At 45.7% G+C, this 19772-nt stretch overlaps 1 protein-coding gene across 1 annotated transcript in view; it reads right to left on the bottom strand.

Annotated features, from left to right (window-relative positions):
* The window catches only part of rspo2 (R-spondin 2), an 89620-nt gene that overhangs the window by 18700 nt on the left and 51148 nt on the right, over positions 1-19772 (bottom strand). Inside the window, exons 3-4 of the mRNA XM_073055280.1 lie at positions 16825-16968; positions 15572-15760 (exon numbers count right to left, since the gene is read on the bottom strand). Of these exons, the coding sequence (XP_072911381.1) occupies positions 15572-15760; positions 16825-16968 (333 nt within the window). The remainder of the gene's footprint in view (positions 1-15571; positions 15761-16824; positions 16969-19772) is intronic.

Consider the following 19772-nt stretch of genomic DNA (forward strand, 5'->3'; position numbering starts at 1 on the left):
GTGGTATGTTAGATTATAGGGGTGAATATCTGAGCCAACTATCATGACCACAGCTGTGGACTGGGTCATAATTAAGGAAGAGCCCATTGTACTTCCCTGGACAATGAAGACACAGAAATGTAAAGTGAAGTATAAGCCAGCAGTGAGTGAAAGGGCCTGATTAAGCCCACAGCCTGTACTTTCTGGGTGATGTTTGTGAACTTCTGTTCCAGCTGGTGGGCATTGAACACTGTACCAATGATTACTGGGACTTACAGTTATTCCAGAAACAGGAAATATACCAGATCTAAGGCAGAACAAAAAGACTCAGTTGATTACAATAAAAGATAGAAGATTCCCATGGTGGTATTTTGAAGCACTAAAAGATGTGAAAGGTGTGAAGGGAGCTATTTGTCCCATCATGTAAGCTAACTTCCTTGATCAGCCTTTATTCTCATCCCAACTCCCGCCTCTTTTTCTTACCCATTACTTTTGTTTAAAAAGCTCCCATAGCCTCTATTCCACAACAGCATGGCCCAGATCACAACTTGTAGAGCAAACAATCAAGGACATCAGCCACACACACACAAGATACTGGAGGAACTCAGCAGGACAATCAGCCATCCTTCTCCCTTCAGGCAGAAAACACAAAAGCATGTACTTCCAGCGTCAAGGACAGCTTCTAAACCACTGTTCATAGACTCTAGTTTTGCCGTCTCACTCACTAAAAGATGGACCTTGAACTTTGAGCTCCCAATCAACCTCATTGAGTCCCTTACACTTAATTTGTCTCACTGCTCTGCACTTTCTCTGTGTATGCAACACTATATTCTGTGTTGTTTTATTTTAAGCATCTCAGTGTTATTATGTATGACACTATCTGCATGAATGGCATGCAAAAGCTTTTCACTGTATCTTCATCAGCGCTATAGGCTTAATCAGGCCCTTTATAACAAACTAATAACAATACCTTTTCCTGCTCCACTTGTTAATTCCTCTCACTTCATACCTGGTGGTTCACCCATCCTCCATTAAATGTCAAGGGGAACAATCCCAGACTCCCAGATTTTCCAAAGCCCTGTACATCCCTACCTCTGGAATGGTCCCCAAAATATTCCTTAACCTCTCTCTAAGTTTTAAAGAACCTTCCCTTAATTTGGTGCCAGAATTAGCCACAGAAAAGCAGCTAATGCCCATCCAATGATTTATATAAAGAATAAGAATACTGAAGGCCGGGCATTTGAGAATTATGTGTGCTTTCCGTTTCATTGGACAAACTTTGGTACAATGTAACTAGTTCCAAAACTCACTTATGGTAAAGAGCTGATAAGACACAAGAAGTAATTACTGCATCCCTTATAGAATTTTTGTTGAAGCGCTCTGCTGTGCTTCAGTTTGTCAAACTTCAGATAACAAAGTTGCAACTGTGATTAAACTGGAAAGGGTACAAAAAAATTTACAAGGCTATTATCAGGGGTGACTTTATTGAGGTTTATGAAATCATGAGATGTAAATAAGTTGAATGGCCAATTTTTCTCTCAGGATAGGGGAGTCTAAAACTAGAGGGCAAAAGTTTAAAGTGGGAGGGGAAAGATTTAAAATAAATTTGAGTTGCAACTTTTCCACAAAGGGAGTAGTGGATTTATCGAACGAGCTGCCAAGAGAAGTGGCAGAGGTGGGTACAATTATATCATTTAAAAGACATTTGGACAGGTACGTGGATAAGAAAGGTCTAGGCAGGGGTGGCCAACCTTTTACATTCCATGTGTCAATTTTTTCATGCACAAGTTCTACATTAACATATTTTTACAAGAATTGAATGGGGGTACAAGAGTTGTATGGCGCATCTGAACTCGTGCATGAAAAAATTGATGCATGGAATGTAAAAGGTTGGCCACCCCTGGGTCTAGAGGGATATAGGTCTAATGCAGGCAAATGGGACTAACTCCGTTCGGAAACTTGGTAAGAATAGATAAGTTGGACCAAATGTCCTATTATGCCATATATCTTTACAATCGTAATGACTGAATGAAGTGGCTGCTTCTCCCCCATTTACAGCCTCTCAGCTCACTCTCGCAGAGCTGTTAAACAGCCAACCCTGCCACCACACTGCTACATGTTTACACATCCCTGCCAGTAGGCAATGCATTACAAAAAACACAAAATGGTTTAGAAGCCAATCAAAACATCAAATTTGTCTTTGATGTACTTCAAAACAGATGTTGATTAGCAGATCCTTAATCAGAAATGAGAGGAGGACTAATATCCTTGCACTAACCACAGCAAAGTCTACACTGGTATTCCTGATGATTTTAGCTCTGAAGTTTTTTGCTTATATTTATCAAACAGTCCAGGGAAATTGGTAACATATGGTCAAGAGCCCTTGGCTAACCTTCTGTCACAATGTCTTTACTGTATGCCTTCTAATAAGCTGGTCCATAACTAGCAGATACCTGTCTTAGGTATCTTCATGGGACCTACGTGTTGCCAGCAGAACTAACATTTATTGTCCACCCATACCATTGTTGAGAAGGTTGGGGTGAGCCACCTTATTGAAATATTGAAGTCTCTCTGGTGAAGGTGTTCCCACAATGGTGTTAGGGAGGGAGTTCCGGGTTGTAGACCCAGTGATGAAGAAGGACCCGGGATCTATTTAAGTCAGGACAGTTTGCCAACTTGAGGGAAGCCTATGGGTGATGGTGTTTGCCTGCACCAGATTGGGCTAAAAGATCTTACTGGCAACAAGCCCCTGCTACCAGGGGTGGTCTCATATTGTAAATCTGGACTGGGCCCTATTCAGATTCAAAGACCTTGAAGCGTGAAATGTTCCAGGAGTTAGAGTGAAAGCAATGATAGCCATTGCTACCCATCAGCCATGTCAAGAGCTTGGTCAGAAGCCTTTCCATATTGAGAACCAATTCCCAGAACTTTTCAAAATAAGGAATCACTCCCCTTTCTATCTCAGCCTCTGTTAACCTGTACATTGCTAAACAAAAATACGAGGGGTGATTGATAAGTTCGTGGCCTAAGGTAGAAGGAGTCAATTTTAGAAAACCTAGCACATTTTTTTCAACATAGTCCCCTCCTACATTTACACATTTAGTCCACCGGTCGCATACCAATCTTGGACCTCCAGAAAGTCCACAGCAGGGTGATTGATAAGTTCGTGGCCTAAGGTAGAAGGAAATGAGTTATACAGCTCTCGTAACATGCACGTGCAGTTCAACTCTGAGTGAAAATGCAGAAAGTTTGGTTAATAACTCATCTCCTTCTGCCTTAAGGCCATGAACTTATCAATCATCCGGATGAGTTATTAACTTCAAACTTTCTGCATGATCACTGAGCTGAACTGCACATGCATGTAACGAGAGCTGTATAACTCATCTCTTTCTACCTTAGGCCACAATCTTATCAATCACCCCTCATAAGGTCACAACGAGAGGAGAGAGAGAAACAGACAGAGAGAGAGAGACAGTATAGTACTTACTCATTTGAACATGTAGTAGTACCTCGGTAACTCCCATGTTATAGATATCATGGGGTAAGCAGTGGATGCAAAATGTTATCAGATATTGTCTGTTAGCTGTTGGAGGGATGACTGCCTAGTTTTATGTTTTAACCCAAACATTCCGCACCTGTGCTATCTATCAGTGTTGAATGAACTCAGCCCATCTACCATGCCAGTATTGTGTTCTGAACAGATCCACCAAACTCATGGAAAGCTCGATTCCCTGCAAGAAAGATAGGAGAACCGCAGCCAGTTTGTTGCAGGGGGAATAACCACTCCTCACCACCACCCTCCCTCGGTACAAAAGAAAAAGTCAATGTTGGTTTAAGCTTGGTCCACACAACTTCCGCTCTCTAATGGGAAAGGACCGAGACCTCAAATATTTCCTCTTGACACTCCGCCATCATCTGGTTTTCCTGCCACATTCTGCACTGTGCCAGGTCTCGCTAACTTCAGGGTGTTACACTTTGAGACGCACAGGCCACATCTACTGAAGATCTTGGCTTTTAACAATGTTTCCTCACTGAAGTTCAGTAGTTTGACGGTTTGATTCAGCACACCAAGACAGCATGGCCCGTGACTGGGATCCAGCTCCTCATCCCCCTGTAGACATCCATGTCACTCACTGCCAGCTCAGACTGGCCCCAATTCAATGCCACAAAACTGCCCAGCAGCTAAAAACAGATGAAACTACCAGCGAGGCATCAAGCAACTTCTCATCACAGAGATCACAGCCCACTGGCCCACCGCAGAAGTGATCATGTGACCCTCTTGGCTAAACCCCATTAATAATTAAACTAGGAACAACTATCTTCTTTGGACCTCAGTATTTGAGAGGCTTGACAGAGATGGTCTCTGAGCTTGGAATATAGACTGTGAAACAATTGAAGTAATCTAGACTGCTAGACTCTTGTCCAGGAATCTGACAAGGTCCCCCCAGTAGGCTAGTCCAGAAGACGATTCTACATGGGATCCAGCACAAGCGAGCCAACTGGAGGCAAAACTTAGCTTGGTGGTGGGAGTCAGAGTGGCAGTGGAGAGTTGCTTTTCAAATGAGAGCCCTGTAATCAGTGGTGTGTCACAGGGACTGGTGGTAGGTCTTCTATTGTTCAGCATCTGTGTTAACAATTCCGATGAGAACATTTAGATGAGTTGGGAGGGTTAGTAGGATTCCAGATGACACTAAAATTAAGGGTATACTCAACAGTGAAGAAGGTTTCTAAGGTTACATCAGGAAATAGATCAAATGAGAAAGTGAACCAGAGAATGGAATGGAATTAAACCCAGACAAGCGTGAAGTGTTGCATTTACTATTTTAACACTGCAAGACTTGTACAGCAAAAGGCAAGGCCCTGGAGAACATTGAAGAACAGAGCTGGGGTACAGTACATAGTTCCTTGAAAGTAGTGACTTGAAGGTAGACAGGGTGGATCTGACACACCTGCCTTCATTGGCGAAAGCACTGAGTACAAGAGTTGGGATGTCATGTTACAACTGTACAAGATGTTGGTGAGATCGCAGAATCATGTGCAATGCTGGTCAGCTAGCTTTAGAACAGGTGTGTTTAAGTTGGAAAGGATGCAGAAAAGCTTCACAAGGAGCAGAGGGCTTTAGTTGTAAGGAGAGGCTGATAGGCTGGGACTGTGTTCCAGGAAATGAAGGGAGCTGAGAGGCGACCTTATAGAGGTTTATAAAATCATGAGGGTCATGGATAAAAGTCAGTCTTTTTCCCCGGGGTGGGGGAGTATAAAGCTAGCTGGCATAGCTTTCAGGTGAGAGGATAAAATTTAAGGGAACCTGATGGACAACTTTTTCCACACAAAAGGTGGTAAATATGTGGAAGGAGCTGCCAGAGGAAGTGGCAGATGTGGGTACAATTACAACATTTACAAAGCATGCACATGGATAGCAGAGGATTGGAGGGATACGGGCCAAATGCAGGCACATAAATGGGAAAACACAAATGGGAGTAGGTCAGTACGAACGAGCTGGGCTGAAGGACCTGATCCTGTGCTATACAACTCTAAGAGGGTGAGGACACTGAGACTGAGCCCAGCAGCTTACTCCGTTCTCCCACTCCCAGAGCTGGTGTGGCAGCTGGATCAGACCACAGCTGCGTGGGCTAACAGCTGCAAAGAGTCAGGGCTTCTAAAAGACGAGCTAAATTATACGCATCCACGAGCAAAGTAGAAGGTAGACCTCCTGCCCAAGAAGAAAGCTGTAGGAATCTGGCAATTGAGGGTAGGGTTTAACAGTGGGTTAGCAATGTAAAAGGCTTGTGTTTTACCCAGTGCGGCTTTCATTAGGCTATCTGTCTACTTGATCTGCACTTCTAAGCATATGAAAGGCTCACCACAGCGTTCAGAGGCAGGCGGGGACAAGCAGTGAGCTCTCCAATTGTTTTTATGTCCTGGGGTACATTACAAGCTTAACTCCTGCAAGACAGCACACATGATCGGGGAGCTGGTGCACCAGCTGAGCTCTCCCCTCTGGTTCGGTACAATGTAACTGTTGTTCATGCTGTTGATAAAGGAAATCAATCTGTGTCACTATTTCAGTAGAGGTGAACGATTACAAATCTAGGGCAAGAACCACTAGGAGACAAGTCTGACCAAATAAGCAGAGGATTTTCCATCAGGACAAATACTCCCATAGTTTGCTAATACACAACATTGCTTCGTCATCTCACACACCCTGAACTTTACAATATCCCCTCTAGCACATTCACTGTCCTGGGGTTAACCAAGTAACCTGCACAAACAGCAACCCTCTCCAGATATTTACCTGTTACCTGGCCCCAAAGATGCAGAGCTGGAAATCTCTTCCAGCTGGAAATTTAATTCTCAAATGAACTTGAGGCACAAGCCAGTACAAAGGGGTAAAGTTTGCTGATGATGCCACTGCCGTTGGCCAAATCAAAGGTGGTGGTGAATCAGCATATAGAGAGAATGAAAATCTAGTTGAGTGGTGCTGGAACAGCCATCTCTCACTCAGTGTCGGCAAGACCAGGAGCTGATTATTGACTGCAGGAGGAGGAAATCAGAGATCCATGAACCAGTCCTCATCGGGTGATTAAAGGTGGAGAGGGTCAGCAACTTTAAGTTGCTCTGTGCTTTCATTTCAGAGGACCTGTCCTGGTCCAAGCACATAATTGCAATAATGAAGAAGTACATCAGCATCTCTACTTCCTTAGGAGTTTGCGAAGATTCAGCACGATTTCTAATACTTTGATAAACTTCTATAGATGTGTGGTGGAGATTATACTGACAGGTTGCGGTTCAGCCTGGTAAGGAAACACCAATACCCTTAAACGGAAAATCATACGGAAAGTAGTGGACACGGCCCAGTCCATCGCAGGTAAAACCCTCTCCACCATTGAGCACATCTATACTGAGCACTAGCACTGTCGCAGGAAAGCAGAATCCATTATAGGGACCCCCACCGCCCAGGTCCTGCTCTCTTCTCGCTGCTGCCATCAGGAAGAAGGTACAGGAGCCTCAGGACTCACACCACCAGGTTCAGGAACAGTTATTACCCCTCAACTATCAGGCTCTTGATCCAATGGGGATAACTTCATTCAACTTCACTCGCCCCATCACTGAACTGTTCCCACAACCTATGGACTCACTTTCAAGGATCTTCATCTCATGTTCATGTTATTACTTACTTAGTATTATTATTTCTCTTTTATATTTGCATATTTTGTTGTCTTTTGCACATTGGTTGTTTGTTCGCCTTGTTGAGTGAGGTCTTTCATTGGCTGCATTATGTTCTTGAATTTACTGACACAAGGAAGCAAAGCTCAGGGTTGTATGTGGTGATATACGTGTACTTGGATAATAAGTTTACTTGGAACTTTGATTTAGTGGCCTTTACAGAAAAGTGGTTGCAGGATGGGGATGACTAGGAAGTAAATATCCAGGGTATCAGGTAATAGGGAATGATGGGCAAGAATGTAAGGGAAGTGGGGCCATGCTTTTAATTCTTGATGAGATCGGGGGCAACAGTGAGAGACGATATAAGATCTAAGGTGCAGAATGTTGAATCAATCTGGAGGGAAATCCAGATTGGAGGGGATAGGAGTTGAATATAGGCCACCTAATAACAACATTACAGAGACACAGGCAATACACCAAGAAATATCCAATGCATGGAAGAATGGAATGGCAGTTGACATGGGGGATGTTGACTTGCATATAAATTGGGTGAATCAAGTTGGTTGAGGCAGACTTGAGGGGGACTTCATAGAGTGCAGATATGAATATTAATGATGTTGTATTTTGGGAAGAGTGATCACAGTGTGAATGAATTTCTCACACAAGTGGAGGACTGATCTAAAATCAGTGCATTATACCTGAACAAGGGAGACTACAAACAGATGAGGGATGAGGTTATATGGCAGAGCAGTTGAAAACTTTCAGAGATTTTTCATATTGCTCAACTAACGTATATTCCAGTTAAAAGCAAAATCATTATGGATCAGGAGAGCCGCCCTTCAAAAAACCAAAGAAATAAAGGCAAGCATCAAACTAGAAACTCATGCATACAAACAAGAGAAAATCTTCATAAGCTGGAAATCCAAGCAACACACACAAAATGCTGGAGGAACCCAGCAGGCCAGGCAGCATCTATGGAAAAGAGCAAATAGTCGACATTTTGGGCCAAGACTCTTCGTCAGTACTCATGCGTACAAAGTCACTAAGAACAGGTGGGAACTCAATTCCATCTTTATCGTAAACAAGCAATAAAGGGAAGATAGATTATGACAGTAAACTAGCACAGAATATAAAAACAGTGAAACTTTCTATAATTACATAAAGCTGAAAAGTTTAGCGAAAGTGGATGCATAATGAGAAAGAGGAATTAATATTGGGTGATGCAGAAATAGTCAAAGCTTTGAACAACTATTTTGTGTCAGCTTCATAATGGAGTACATATCTAACGTGCCTCAGAGAGATGTTATGGATACAACAGCACATGAGGACCTCGATACAATTGCTATCACTTAAGAGGTAGTCCTGAGTAAACTAATGGGCCTAAAGATAGATAAGCCCCCGGTTCTGATGGAGTGTGTCCCAGGTTACTGAAAGAAATAGAAGTGCTTGTAATAAATTTCCAAAATTCTCTGGACTCTGGGCATGGCCTGATAGACTAGTAAACAGCAAATATTATGTCATTATTCAAAAATGGATTTATGCAGAAGGCAGGTAACTATTAGTTGGTCTATAGTCAGGAAAATGTTCAAAGCTATCATTAAGGAAGATATTGCTAAAGATTTGGATATAATTGATTCCATCAGGCAGACACAGCACAGATTCAGGGGAGCAGATCCTGTTTGACAAACTTCTGGAGTTCTTTGAGTATATAATGTGCAGTGGATAGAGAGGAAAAGGTGCATGCTGTATATTTGAATTACTAGAAGGCATTTAATAAGGTGCCATGAGATAAAGATATATGAATTTGGGACAATGTATTGGCACGGAAAGAGGACTGGTTAGCCAATAGAAGGCAGAGAGTTTGGATAAATGGGTACTTATCTAGTTGGAAATCAGTGGTGAGCAGAGTACCACAGGGTTCAGTGCTGGGTCTGCAACTGTTCACGGCAGACATTAATGATTTGGAAAAGAGGGACATGTTTAACATTTGTAAGTTTGCTGATGACATTAAATTTAGTGGAAAAGCAAACTGTGCAGTTTGCAGAGAGTCTACAGGCAGATATGGTTAGGTTAAGTCGTGGGCAAGGGTCCGGCAGATGGAATGCAATGTTGGTAAAAGCAAGTCATTCATTTTGGAAAACGATCAGATTATTGTTTAAATGGTGAAAGACGGCACTGTGCCATTATGCAAGAAGGGCTTTGGAGTGCTTGTGCATGAATGGCAGAGTAGTGGTTTGCAGGTGCAACAGGTTAGCTAGAAAGCAAATTAACTGAATTCAGTAGCAGAGAGTACAATACCCTTCAGCATCTTGGGATGGTCCAAACCACCTGTCTATTCACTCCAAAATGGTGCAGCAAGCTTCCACGAACAAATGGGCAATGATCAGGTCATCCATTTGAGGTATTTAGAACACATCCCTCTGCCTTTTTTAGTCCGGCCTTTGCGAACTTCCTGTGGTTACGGGAATGCACTGTTAACCCATCTTAGACCATGCCATACTGACTGTCAGTCCAGTCCTCTCGGAAAACTATCCATTTCTTCTTTAGTTCTGCTTTTCTCTCTCTCTCTCTCTCTCTCTCTCTCTCTCTCTCTCTCTCTGTGTCTGCTTTACCCCTTCTTTCTGCTTTCCAATACCACCACCCGGTGCCCAGTTGCGTTACACCACTCCACAGCTCTAGTGAACCTTCCTGTGAGGACATTGGTCCCAGCTCTGTCCAGACCCAGTCCCTAGGAATCCAAAGCACTCTCTCCTCCACTACCTCCCCAGCCCCACATTCACCTGCACCATACTCATAGTTTTGTTTTCCAATGGTAGGGAGCCCAAAGATAATATGAAATTAGCACCTTCAGTGTCCTGCTTAAACTCTTTCCCCAGCTTCAGAAGATTCTGATTGTTCCCTTCTCCGTCCATTTCGTACCACCCTGGTACCACATCTGCAGCTACAGAAATGTCTGCTTGCTTTCCAGGCCATGGAATCTTTTATCAATCCATTCCAGCCATTCAGCTCATTGACCCTCTATGTAAGAACACCTACCCTCTCCCCAGAAGCCTTCAAATGCTTTCCTTCCATATATTTATGTGGCTCCCTCAAACGCAGACTGAATCTGCCCATCCATGTTTGGTCGACTTAAGCGTCAGGCCGGATCAGGGACATCCGGGTGTTGGGGCTGGAGGCGAAGGATGGACTGGTGGTCAGCTTGCTGCTCGGTGAGGTTCACTCATCTCTGCATTGAACGGAGGCTGTGGCCTGCAGCGAACAAACTCCTGGGCCAGCTGCAGTGATGACTGGCTGCCAACCCAGTTTCATGAACTTTAATTCTGAATATTATTTGCTTACTTTTTATTGTTTGCACAAATGTGCAAATTGTTTTTGCACATTGGGTGTTCGACTTTTTTTTTTATGGGTTCTCTCGGGTTTCTATGTTTTGTGGCTGCCCGGAAGGAGACGAATCTGAAGGTTATGTATACGATACAAACTTTGATAATAAATTACTTTGAACTGCTTTTCCAACCTGCCCTGCCATTCAGACACACCCTTCAGTTCCCTGTGCCTAACAAGGGCACAAGTGGCTGCTCAAGCTTTCCCACCATTCAATATGATCATGCTGGCCTCAATTTGTCTTCTGTCCCCCCTGTGAGACACGTATCCACCTCCACTTTACACACTCGTAACGATCCAACTTCCCATCTGCCAGGGCAGACAATTCTAGAGATTCACAGCCCTCAACCAGAAGTAGTTTCTGTGACCCTCAGTTTTAACTTACCAGCTCTTTATCTTGTGGGGATTTTGTTCAAGGCTCTCCACGTCCTTCTTACCAAACCATAACATGTCACCTCTCCCCCTTCCCGCCAACCTGGTCTATTTTTGTGCTCCTCACAGTACACTACGCAGCCAGGTAGAATCACCTACAGATTTGGGAATCGTGCCCTGGACGCCCAAGGTGGAAGTGTTAATATTTATTAAGAAAAGCAGCGATCCCTGAGGCATTCCTCTGTCCACTCCCCTACAGTCTGAAAATGCCTCACGCTACCAGTCCATGTTCTGGGCTAATTTTCTACCTGCTCTCTGTGCTGCTCCATCACCTTTTACTCCCTGGTTTCTGATCTTGATGGCAAGCCAGTAATGAGGCACCTTTTTAAATGCCTTCTGGGCATCTATATGTAGCACACTAACCATGTAGCCTCACCACCCTCTCTGTAACTTACTCCAGCAGGCGATTTGGACACAGTTAACCTTCAACAATTCCATGCAGGCTCTCTCTAATTGTTTCACACCTCTCCAAGTAACTGCTATTTCTGTGCATACTTTTTGCCCCACCGCTGAGGGTTAAACATTTACAGTTTTCCTGCTCTGAATCTATAGTTGGTTTACAGTCAGACTTATCTATTATGACGACTGCTTGTAATTTTTTTTCGCACAGTTTGTCTTTTTTTCCACATTGGTTATCTGTCAGTCTTTGGGTGTAGATTTTCATTGATCCTATCGTATCTGTTGTTCTACTGTGGATGCCCGCAAGAAAATCTATCTCAGGGTGACTTCTACTTACTTTGATAATAAATTTACCTTGAACTTTGAGAGCCTCTGCAATTTCCCTCCTTCCCTCAGCAATCTATCAGAGGCCGGGGGTTTACACATACGAAGCAGGACAAGTCTGTCTTCTCTATCAGTTGACAGCCCATTCCAGATACCTGCTACCTCTTTTAGCAGCACCCAATCCCTCCCTGAGGATATATGAACTTCTCAGCCCACCCCTCAGTGCTCCCTCACAACCATGACTTGCTCTCCGATGATCACCCTCCCCAACATGGCGACAGAATATTTTTGGATTAGTACAGTCAACATGTAAGAGTTAGTGCTAATAAGGAGAGAGGGTGCAGGTTAAGGTGATTGTACAGAGAACTTGGATCCTTAGCTCCTAATTTTATTGAATGGCCAAAGCCTTCTGAATGCATTAAACACTACATAAAAAGTCAGGAGAGGTTTTATTAGTAATGTGCCTGGCGTGGTGAACTTTGAGTTACAACCTAGTTCCTGGTGCTGTCACATCAAGCCGACGGCAGTGGCAATCTGCTACAGTCAGGTCACATTGAGTCGAAATCCTCCTCCCGAAGTAAACGATCCAGTGAATTTGGTCACTACATTTGGGGCGACTGGGCACCAGTGCTTTATATCGCCAGCAATCACTGGTCGAGGTTTGAATCCCGAGGCTGCCTGTAAGGGGTTTGTACGTCCTCCCTTTGAAGAACTGACCGTGTGGGTGGATGCACGGTTGGTTAGTAAATTGTGAGCATGGGTAGGCGCCGGGAGCATGGCCACACTTGTAGGCCGACCCCTACCCCCCCCACCCCCCGGAGAATCTTTGCTGCTATGATTTGGCGCAAACAACATTTTGGTGTACTTATGACAGATAAAAACTAAACTGCATCTCTCTCTCTCTCTCTTTAGATTACACAATACTGAGCACGATCGTCCACCAAACATTCCAGAATCATCTCCACAGCGTTCCTCGGCAGATAAAATCTCAAAACAAAAACCTTTCCCACTGACATCCTAATTCAGCCAGCTGCCGCCCTCCAACACCCACAGCTCATAAATACAGGGGAACCATTTAACGTTGAGCAATAAAACTTGGACTGCTGCTCTTGAGTTCTCAAAAAGAGAATTAATTTTCCATCCAGCACCAAAGACTAGAAAACACAAACTAGTTTCCTTTCCAGACGTTTCACACCTCCTAGGGGCCAGAGTTGTGTAATTTGAAACATACTGAGAGCTGGCCGGTTCTTCTGCCGCACTACTCCTTTCTCTCGTCTTAATTCCCCACATCCATAAATGCTGCACTTGGTACAGTTCGTAATTGAATTAACGGGTCTTATGTTCGTCCAGCCGCTTGAAGGGAGGTTAGTGGGAAATGCTTCGTGGCCATCACCGAGGATAGCAAACGGCCGGTAGCTGCGGATCTCCGCTCCCGTGTGAAGTTCCCAAGCCGCACTCAACCACGAGAGCGGGGCGCCTCCCGCACCGAGCTCGCAGAGGCGGTCAGTGGGAAAGCAAAAGGCTGAGATAGTTTGGACCTGCGAGCCACCAAGTGTCTAAACCATCTGAGGGCTCGGTACAAGCCTGTTGGGGTGGGGGGGGGGGGTGATGGCGGGGAAGGATACTGCAGGAGACATCCTCGGGCTCAGTTAATGGCAGTGTGGTAGCTGTCAGATGACAGTCAAAGAAATTCTGCGGTTTCTCTAAATTTCGAGCAACACACACAAAATGCTGGAAATACTCAGCAGGTCAGGCAGCATCTCTGACTTGAGCCGTCAATCAGACACATTTCGTAATAGCATCTCTTTTAAACATAACTCAAATACTCGCACATCTCTAATTGCATGTTAATTTAAAGTGTGCGGTAATGTTTAAAACTGTTTTATATCAATTTAAGACTCTTTTAATTCAAAATCCTTTTGCCATAGACAATGCAATACGTTGTAAACGGCTCACTATGAAACAATCCCTGCAGGCACTATAATGCCCCCATGGATACCCTGTACAATCACTCTGTGACAGGCAGTTGGGAGAGAGTGTAGGGAGCTGTCTGATGGTTATAAGGTGTACTGCACAGTCAGGGTGTAGTGCCTGTACTGTCACTGAGCTGGGTGACCCATGATTATTGTACATCAGGAGGTGGCCCATGGTCAGTCATTACCCTGGGAGCTCACTGCCTGGTGTATACAGCAGACTGACCATGGTTCAACCCAGGTACAGACACGCCAGAGTGTGTCTGTGAGCTTGTCATAGGGAACTAATGGCCACACAATCAGGGTGGTGTGGTACCATGGGCCACTGACACAAAATTCAGCCAATCCCTGGGCCCAAAACTCACTCTCCAGGTCCCCTGTGCTGCCCTGGGGTTGTGAGTAGGAGAAGGGCCAAGGTCGATACAAGGGGATCAACTGCGAATTCCAGCAAAAATAATCTGAAATGTAGTAATGGGAAAGTTAACCCAGTGAAATTGGAGAGGAACACACAGTGTGTGTGTGTATACAATGACCAAGCACAATACCCTCACTGCTCACCAGCTATAACGCTGAATATGATACTGGAAAACAAACAGGGAATTAAAGAGGAACAAGGACATGGGGCAAATGGGAACAAAGTCAGAGAGCTGCCAGGTTTAACAGCTCATTCTACTGGTTCAACACTCCACCCAAATTTCACCACCTCCCACCACAGCCAATCAGGGATGGTTAAGGTGCCAAGACCTAGTGATGTCCAGAGTCCAGATTGGGAACAGATCACACTGTTCAACAATACCAAGGCCAATCTGATGTTTCATCACTTCAGCCTTGTATTGTCACCAGATTTAAATTCTATTCTCCCTGGTCAAGTATGCCTGCTCTCAGGGAAACTAAAATCTCCCCAGATAATACCCTTGATGATCTTACAGCCATGCCCAGGTTTGATGTTACAGATTTCCTGTAGAAAAACCAAAACTTTACCAATGCCCAAAACTGAGCAGTTAACTGACAAAGTGGCCATCAGCCAGGGCAGAGATACCAAGGCTGACTGCACCACTGTGTTGGGATTTACAGAACTACTGTATCATTGCTTCCGGCTTTCACATATGCTTGCAGAGAATGAGTAACAACTGACGATACACACCAACAACTGAGCAGAAAGAGATGGGAGTGTTAAAGACAGGAGGAAGTGGGAAAGAGAGAGAAAGGAGGAGAGAAGGAACAGGAAGGGGTCAGGGAGACATAGAGAGTGAGAGGAAAAAGAAATAGGGAGAGGGAGCAGGAGAAAGGAGAAGGATGGAGTGAAGGTGAGAGAAAGGAGAGAGAGAAAAGAGGAGATACAACAACCAGAGACTGGAGAGAGCAGAAGGCAGAAAGTGGGAAAGAAAGAGAAAGCAGAAGGAATAGTGAAAGGAGGCAGTGAAATAAAAACTGCAAACCACCACTGCTGCATAGTCTACATTCAGCACCGTCCACCAGACACAGCTCGGGCATGGACAGTCCACACACGGCACCGTCCACCAGACACAGCTCGGGCGTGGACAGTCCACACACGGCACCGTCCACCAGACACAGCTCGGGCGTGGACGGTCAGTGAGTTGCTTGTCCTTGGAGAAAGGTGGAGCTCCACCAGGACTCAAGTACAGTTCAGGGTATGTGGCAGCCCGGGGAAAGTGCTCACAGCTGAACATGGTCTGCACTCAGATACATCTCCTGTATCCACTGAATATCAAGATCGGCTCCCAGCCGCCATACAAAACTGAAAGAGCAACACAATAGTGGGGAGCACTCAGTGAACATCAAAAACCTGCAGAGCAGCAAATCTGAAATAAAGTCAGAAATTCTGGAGGGCAGATACCATACTGGAATAAAGCAACAGTCAACAGTTCAGATGAAAGACGATTCAACGACTCCCTTACCTCCTGGACAGTGCCGCTTTTCCATTTTACATCTCCTGGATTCTGCGATGGTTGGACAGGGAATCGTGTCCCTCGCTGGCTTCTTCACGATCTGCCGTCTCCTGGTTTCCAGCCCCCACTTGTAGCCGCATGTTTTATCATTCTTTATACAAGTTTCCCAGCTGCTCCACGGTCCAACCTCACAACCCTCTGAAGACAAGAAACACGCACGTTAGGCTGAAGACCAGATGTGAGCGAGTGTAAGAACTGGTTGAACCTTAGCTGGACATACACCGCTGAAGATGCCCCCCACCCACCCGCAGAGGCATTCCAGGTGTAAAAGCGAAGCAACTAAACCTTCTGCAAGACCCCTGCATCTTGTACAATGTAGTCATAGAGTTAAACAGACCCTTCTATGCCAACCAAATTACCAAACTGATCTGGTTCCACATGGTCCAAATTCCTCCACATACCTATCCAAATGTACCTCCCTCTGCCACTTCCTCTCATAGTTCATTCCATATGCCCACCACTCTCTGTTTCAAAAATTTGCCCCTCAGGTGCCCTTTAAAGCTTTTCAGTCTCACCTTAAGCCTATGCTCTCTAGGTTTGGATTCCCTGCACTGGGGCAAAGATGGTAAATGCCTCTTAACTTTTTTTTAACCTCTGAATTTGGAGCTATTATTATTCCAGAAGATATTAAGTATCAAAACTTTCCACAAAGCAAATGTTAATAAAGTTTTCCAAAAAGTGATGAAGAGAATCTAAAGATGAGACAGAGGGGACAGTTTCTTGTTTGTCTGTGAAGTGGAGCTGTTTGGGACAATATCAGGAAACGCTTCTCGACACAGAGGGCAATGAGAATAAGAACTCCCTCTCCCCCCAATGAAGCTGTGGGTGGCGGGGAATGTGGAGCTTTCAAGATTGCAGACTGTATATTTCTGATCTGATCTATTTAGTAGCTCGAATCATTATGACATTATTTGTTACAGATGTCCATTCTGGCTGATTTAACTATTTTGCAAATTCCATGGATACATACTGACAATATTGCTGATGTCTTAACACAAACTGCAAATCCCAAAATTGTCATGGTCACTGTATGCACTAATTTCCTAGTTGGAAAACAAGCAATTCCTGGGTGTAACCAATTGCAAGACAACACAACTCAATTTATTAGACCATCCACAAGGTGTTAATAAACGTTAAACAGAACCACTTGCTGGAAACATACGCTATTCCCTCTTTAAGGGCTGTTATATGAGATCACTTACCCACACATTCCATGTGCTCTTGCAATGGTACATATGCTTCAGGGCATTCTTCAAAGCAACGCCCCTTGTGTAAGTATGAACCAGCTTTGCACTTTGTACAAAAGTCTTTGCTGAAACATGTGTCACAATTATCTATTTTACATCCTAGGAGGGAAATTAAAACAAAACTACTGTTAGAAGGGAAGTGGGTGTAAGTCTGCTAACCAAACTGGAACAATGCAATCACATAAGCTTTCTTGCAAGAAAAAGAATGTGTTTGAGACAGAGATAGATGGATGGGGAGAGAGGGGGAGAGAGGGGGAGAGGGGGGGGAAGGGGGGAGAAGAGGGGGAGAGGGGAGGGGGAGAGGGGGGAAGAGGGGAGGGGAAGAGGGGAGGGGGAGAGGGGGGAAGAGGGGGAGAGGGGGGAAGAGGGGGAGAGGGGGGGAAGAGGGGGAGAGGGGGGAAGAGGGGGAGAGGGGGGAAGAGGGGGAGAGGGGGGAAGAGGGGGAGAGGGGGGAAGAGGGGGAGAGGGGGGAAGAGGGGGAGAGGGGGGAAGAGGGGGAGGGAAAGAGGGGGAGGGAAAGAGGGGGAGGGAAAGAGGGGGAGGGAAAGAGGGGGAGGGAAAGAGGGGGAGGGAAAGGGGGGGAGGGAAAGGGGGGGAGGGAAAGGGGGGGAGGGAAAGAGGGGGAGGGAAAGAGGGGGAGGGAAAGAGGGGGAGGGAAAGAGGGGGAGGGAAAGAGGGGGAGGGAAAGAGGGGGAGGGAGGAGGAGGGGGAGGGGGGAGGGAGGAGGGGGAGGGGGGAGGGAAAGAGGGGGAGGGAGGAGGAGGGGGAGGGGGAGGGAGGAGGAGGGGGAGGGGGAGGGAGGAGGAGGGGGAGGGGGAGGGAAAGAGGGGGAGAGGGGAGGGGGAGAGGGGGGAAGAGGGGGAGAGGGGGGAAGAGGGGGAGAGGGGGGAAGAGGGGGAGAGGGGGGAAGAGGGGGAGAGGGGGGAAGAGGGGGAGGGAAAGAGGGGGAGGGAGGAGGAGGGGAGGGGGGAGGGAGGAGGAGGGGAGGGGGAGGGGGAGGGAAAGAGGGGGAGGGAGGGGAGGGAGGAGGAGGGGGAGGAGGGGGGGAGGGGGGAGAGAGAGGGAGAGTGAGAGAGAAGGTATCACCAGGTACTGAAATGGAAAGCAGCTGTAGTAAATTGTTTCCCATACAACTTTCATTATAACTGACCCATTTAATACAGTACTTGCAGCCATGCTGCTACATCATATTAAATACACTCCTAGTCAAGGCTACAATTTTTGGCACCACAGCATTTCAATAAGAAAGTACAAGAGGATGGGCTTTATTTGATTAAAATAGTAGCCCCAATTTGCCTGTTCATTTAATATTGTAAATCATTCTGAGATGTAGTTATCCCACCAAACCGATTCATTTTGGGAGGTAGTGGTGCAGGTAACTAAAAGCACGGGCAGAAGGCAGGCTCAAGGAGCATCTCAAGAGAAGAGAGAAATGTGGAGGGGTACAGGGAAAGAAATCCAGAGCTCTGGGCACAGATGTGATTAAAGTCAGGGGAAGATCGAGAGGCTAGTATTAGATGATGTCAGGTATCGCAGAGATAGAAGAATGAGACCATGGGGGAGGGGGTGGTGTAGGGATGGAAGATTAAACACCAGACAGCAAGGGTGCACAGGATGATGGGTGAGTGGTCAGGACATAAATCAAACACTTTCCCAAGACCCAAACTCAGTATGGTGACAGAGCTGCCCTCATCAGCATCAGATAGTTCTATTTAAGTGAGCGCAGATGCTGTAGAGAAATATAGAAGCAATGAAATAGGGGGCAACAGTAGGCCATTCATCAGTGTGAATCTACACCATCTTCAACATGATCGAAGCTGTCCAAATTCACTAGTCTGTTGCTCCTTTCTCCCCACACCCCTTGAACTCTTCATCTCAAGAAGCAATATTGCAGATATTGCAATACTGCCTTCTGTGACTACAAGCTCATCGCTCTCAGGATGATGAACTTTCTCCTCATTGGAAACCCAAATAGCCAACCTCATCTCCCAGTTTGATTCTCAACTCCTCCACCTTCAAGAAGTGTTCAGAACCAGGAGGATCTTTCCTGCATCTCATCTGTCCAGCCCACGTTCAGTGCCGTGCCCTCTTGTTCAGTTTTGGTCACCCAGCTGCTGGGTGTTTAAGCTGGAAAGATGCAGCGACGGTTTATGAGGAAGTCGCCAGGACTCGAGGGACTCATTTAGGGAGAATGGTTGAGCAGGCTAGAACTTCATTCATCGAAGTGAAGATGATCTTATGAAATTGCTTAAAATCACCATGGATCAATGTGCACAGTCTTTCTCCCAGGGTTGGGGAATCAAGAACTCAAGGGCATATGTTTAAGATGAGAGAGGGGAGAGATTTAGTAGGAACCTGAGAGGCAACTTTTTTGGAGGGTGGTGCATATATGGAATGAGCTGCCAGACAAAGTGGTTGAGGCAGGTACATTAACAACACTCAAAAGGCTCATTACACGTATATGGATTGGAAAGGTTTAGAAGGATAGGGGCAGAATGCAGGTAATAGAACCACAGGGTCAGTTTCTGTGCTGTACGACTATGATCATCTCTGTCTATCTATCCTCACGGCCTGTTAGCAGTGAATCAGTTCCTCGGGCTCCATCACCTCCACTTGTGTGTGTCCATAGCATCAGCTCAAGAGCACTCACTGGTCCGTGTCACTCCATCTTGCCGTTCAGCTGACGTGTAACTCCTCCTTCTGTTCCGCAGGGGCATACAGTGAGGATCCGCAGGGGCATTGGCAAAGGCCTGAAATACACAGGCATCTGGTTCCCATTGAATACCAGCTTCCTCTCGGACTCCTCATTCCCTTTCTTTACACCCCTCGCTCTCTCTCTCTCTCTCTCTCTCTCTCTCTGTAGCGAATCCCATGATCACTGACACCAGGGAGTTTACAGTGAA

Source organism: Hemitrygon akajei, chromosome 1 (genome assembly GCF_048418815.1).
Source record: "Hemitrygon akajei chromosome 1, sHemAka1.3, whole genome shotgun sequence".
Lineage (NCBI taxonomy): Eukaryota > Metazoa > Chordata > Chondrichthyes > Myliobatiformes > Dasyatidae > Hemitrygon > Hemitrygon akajei.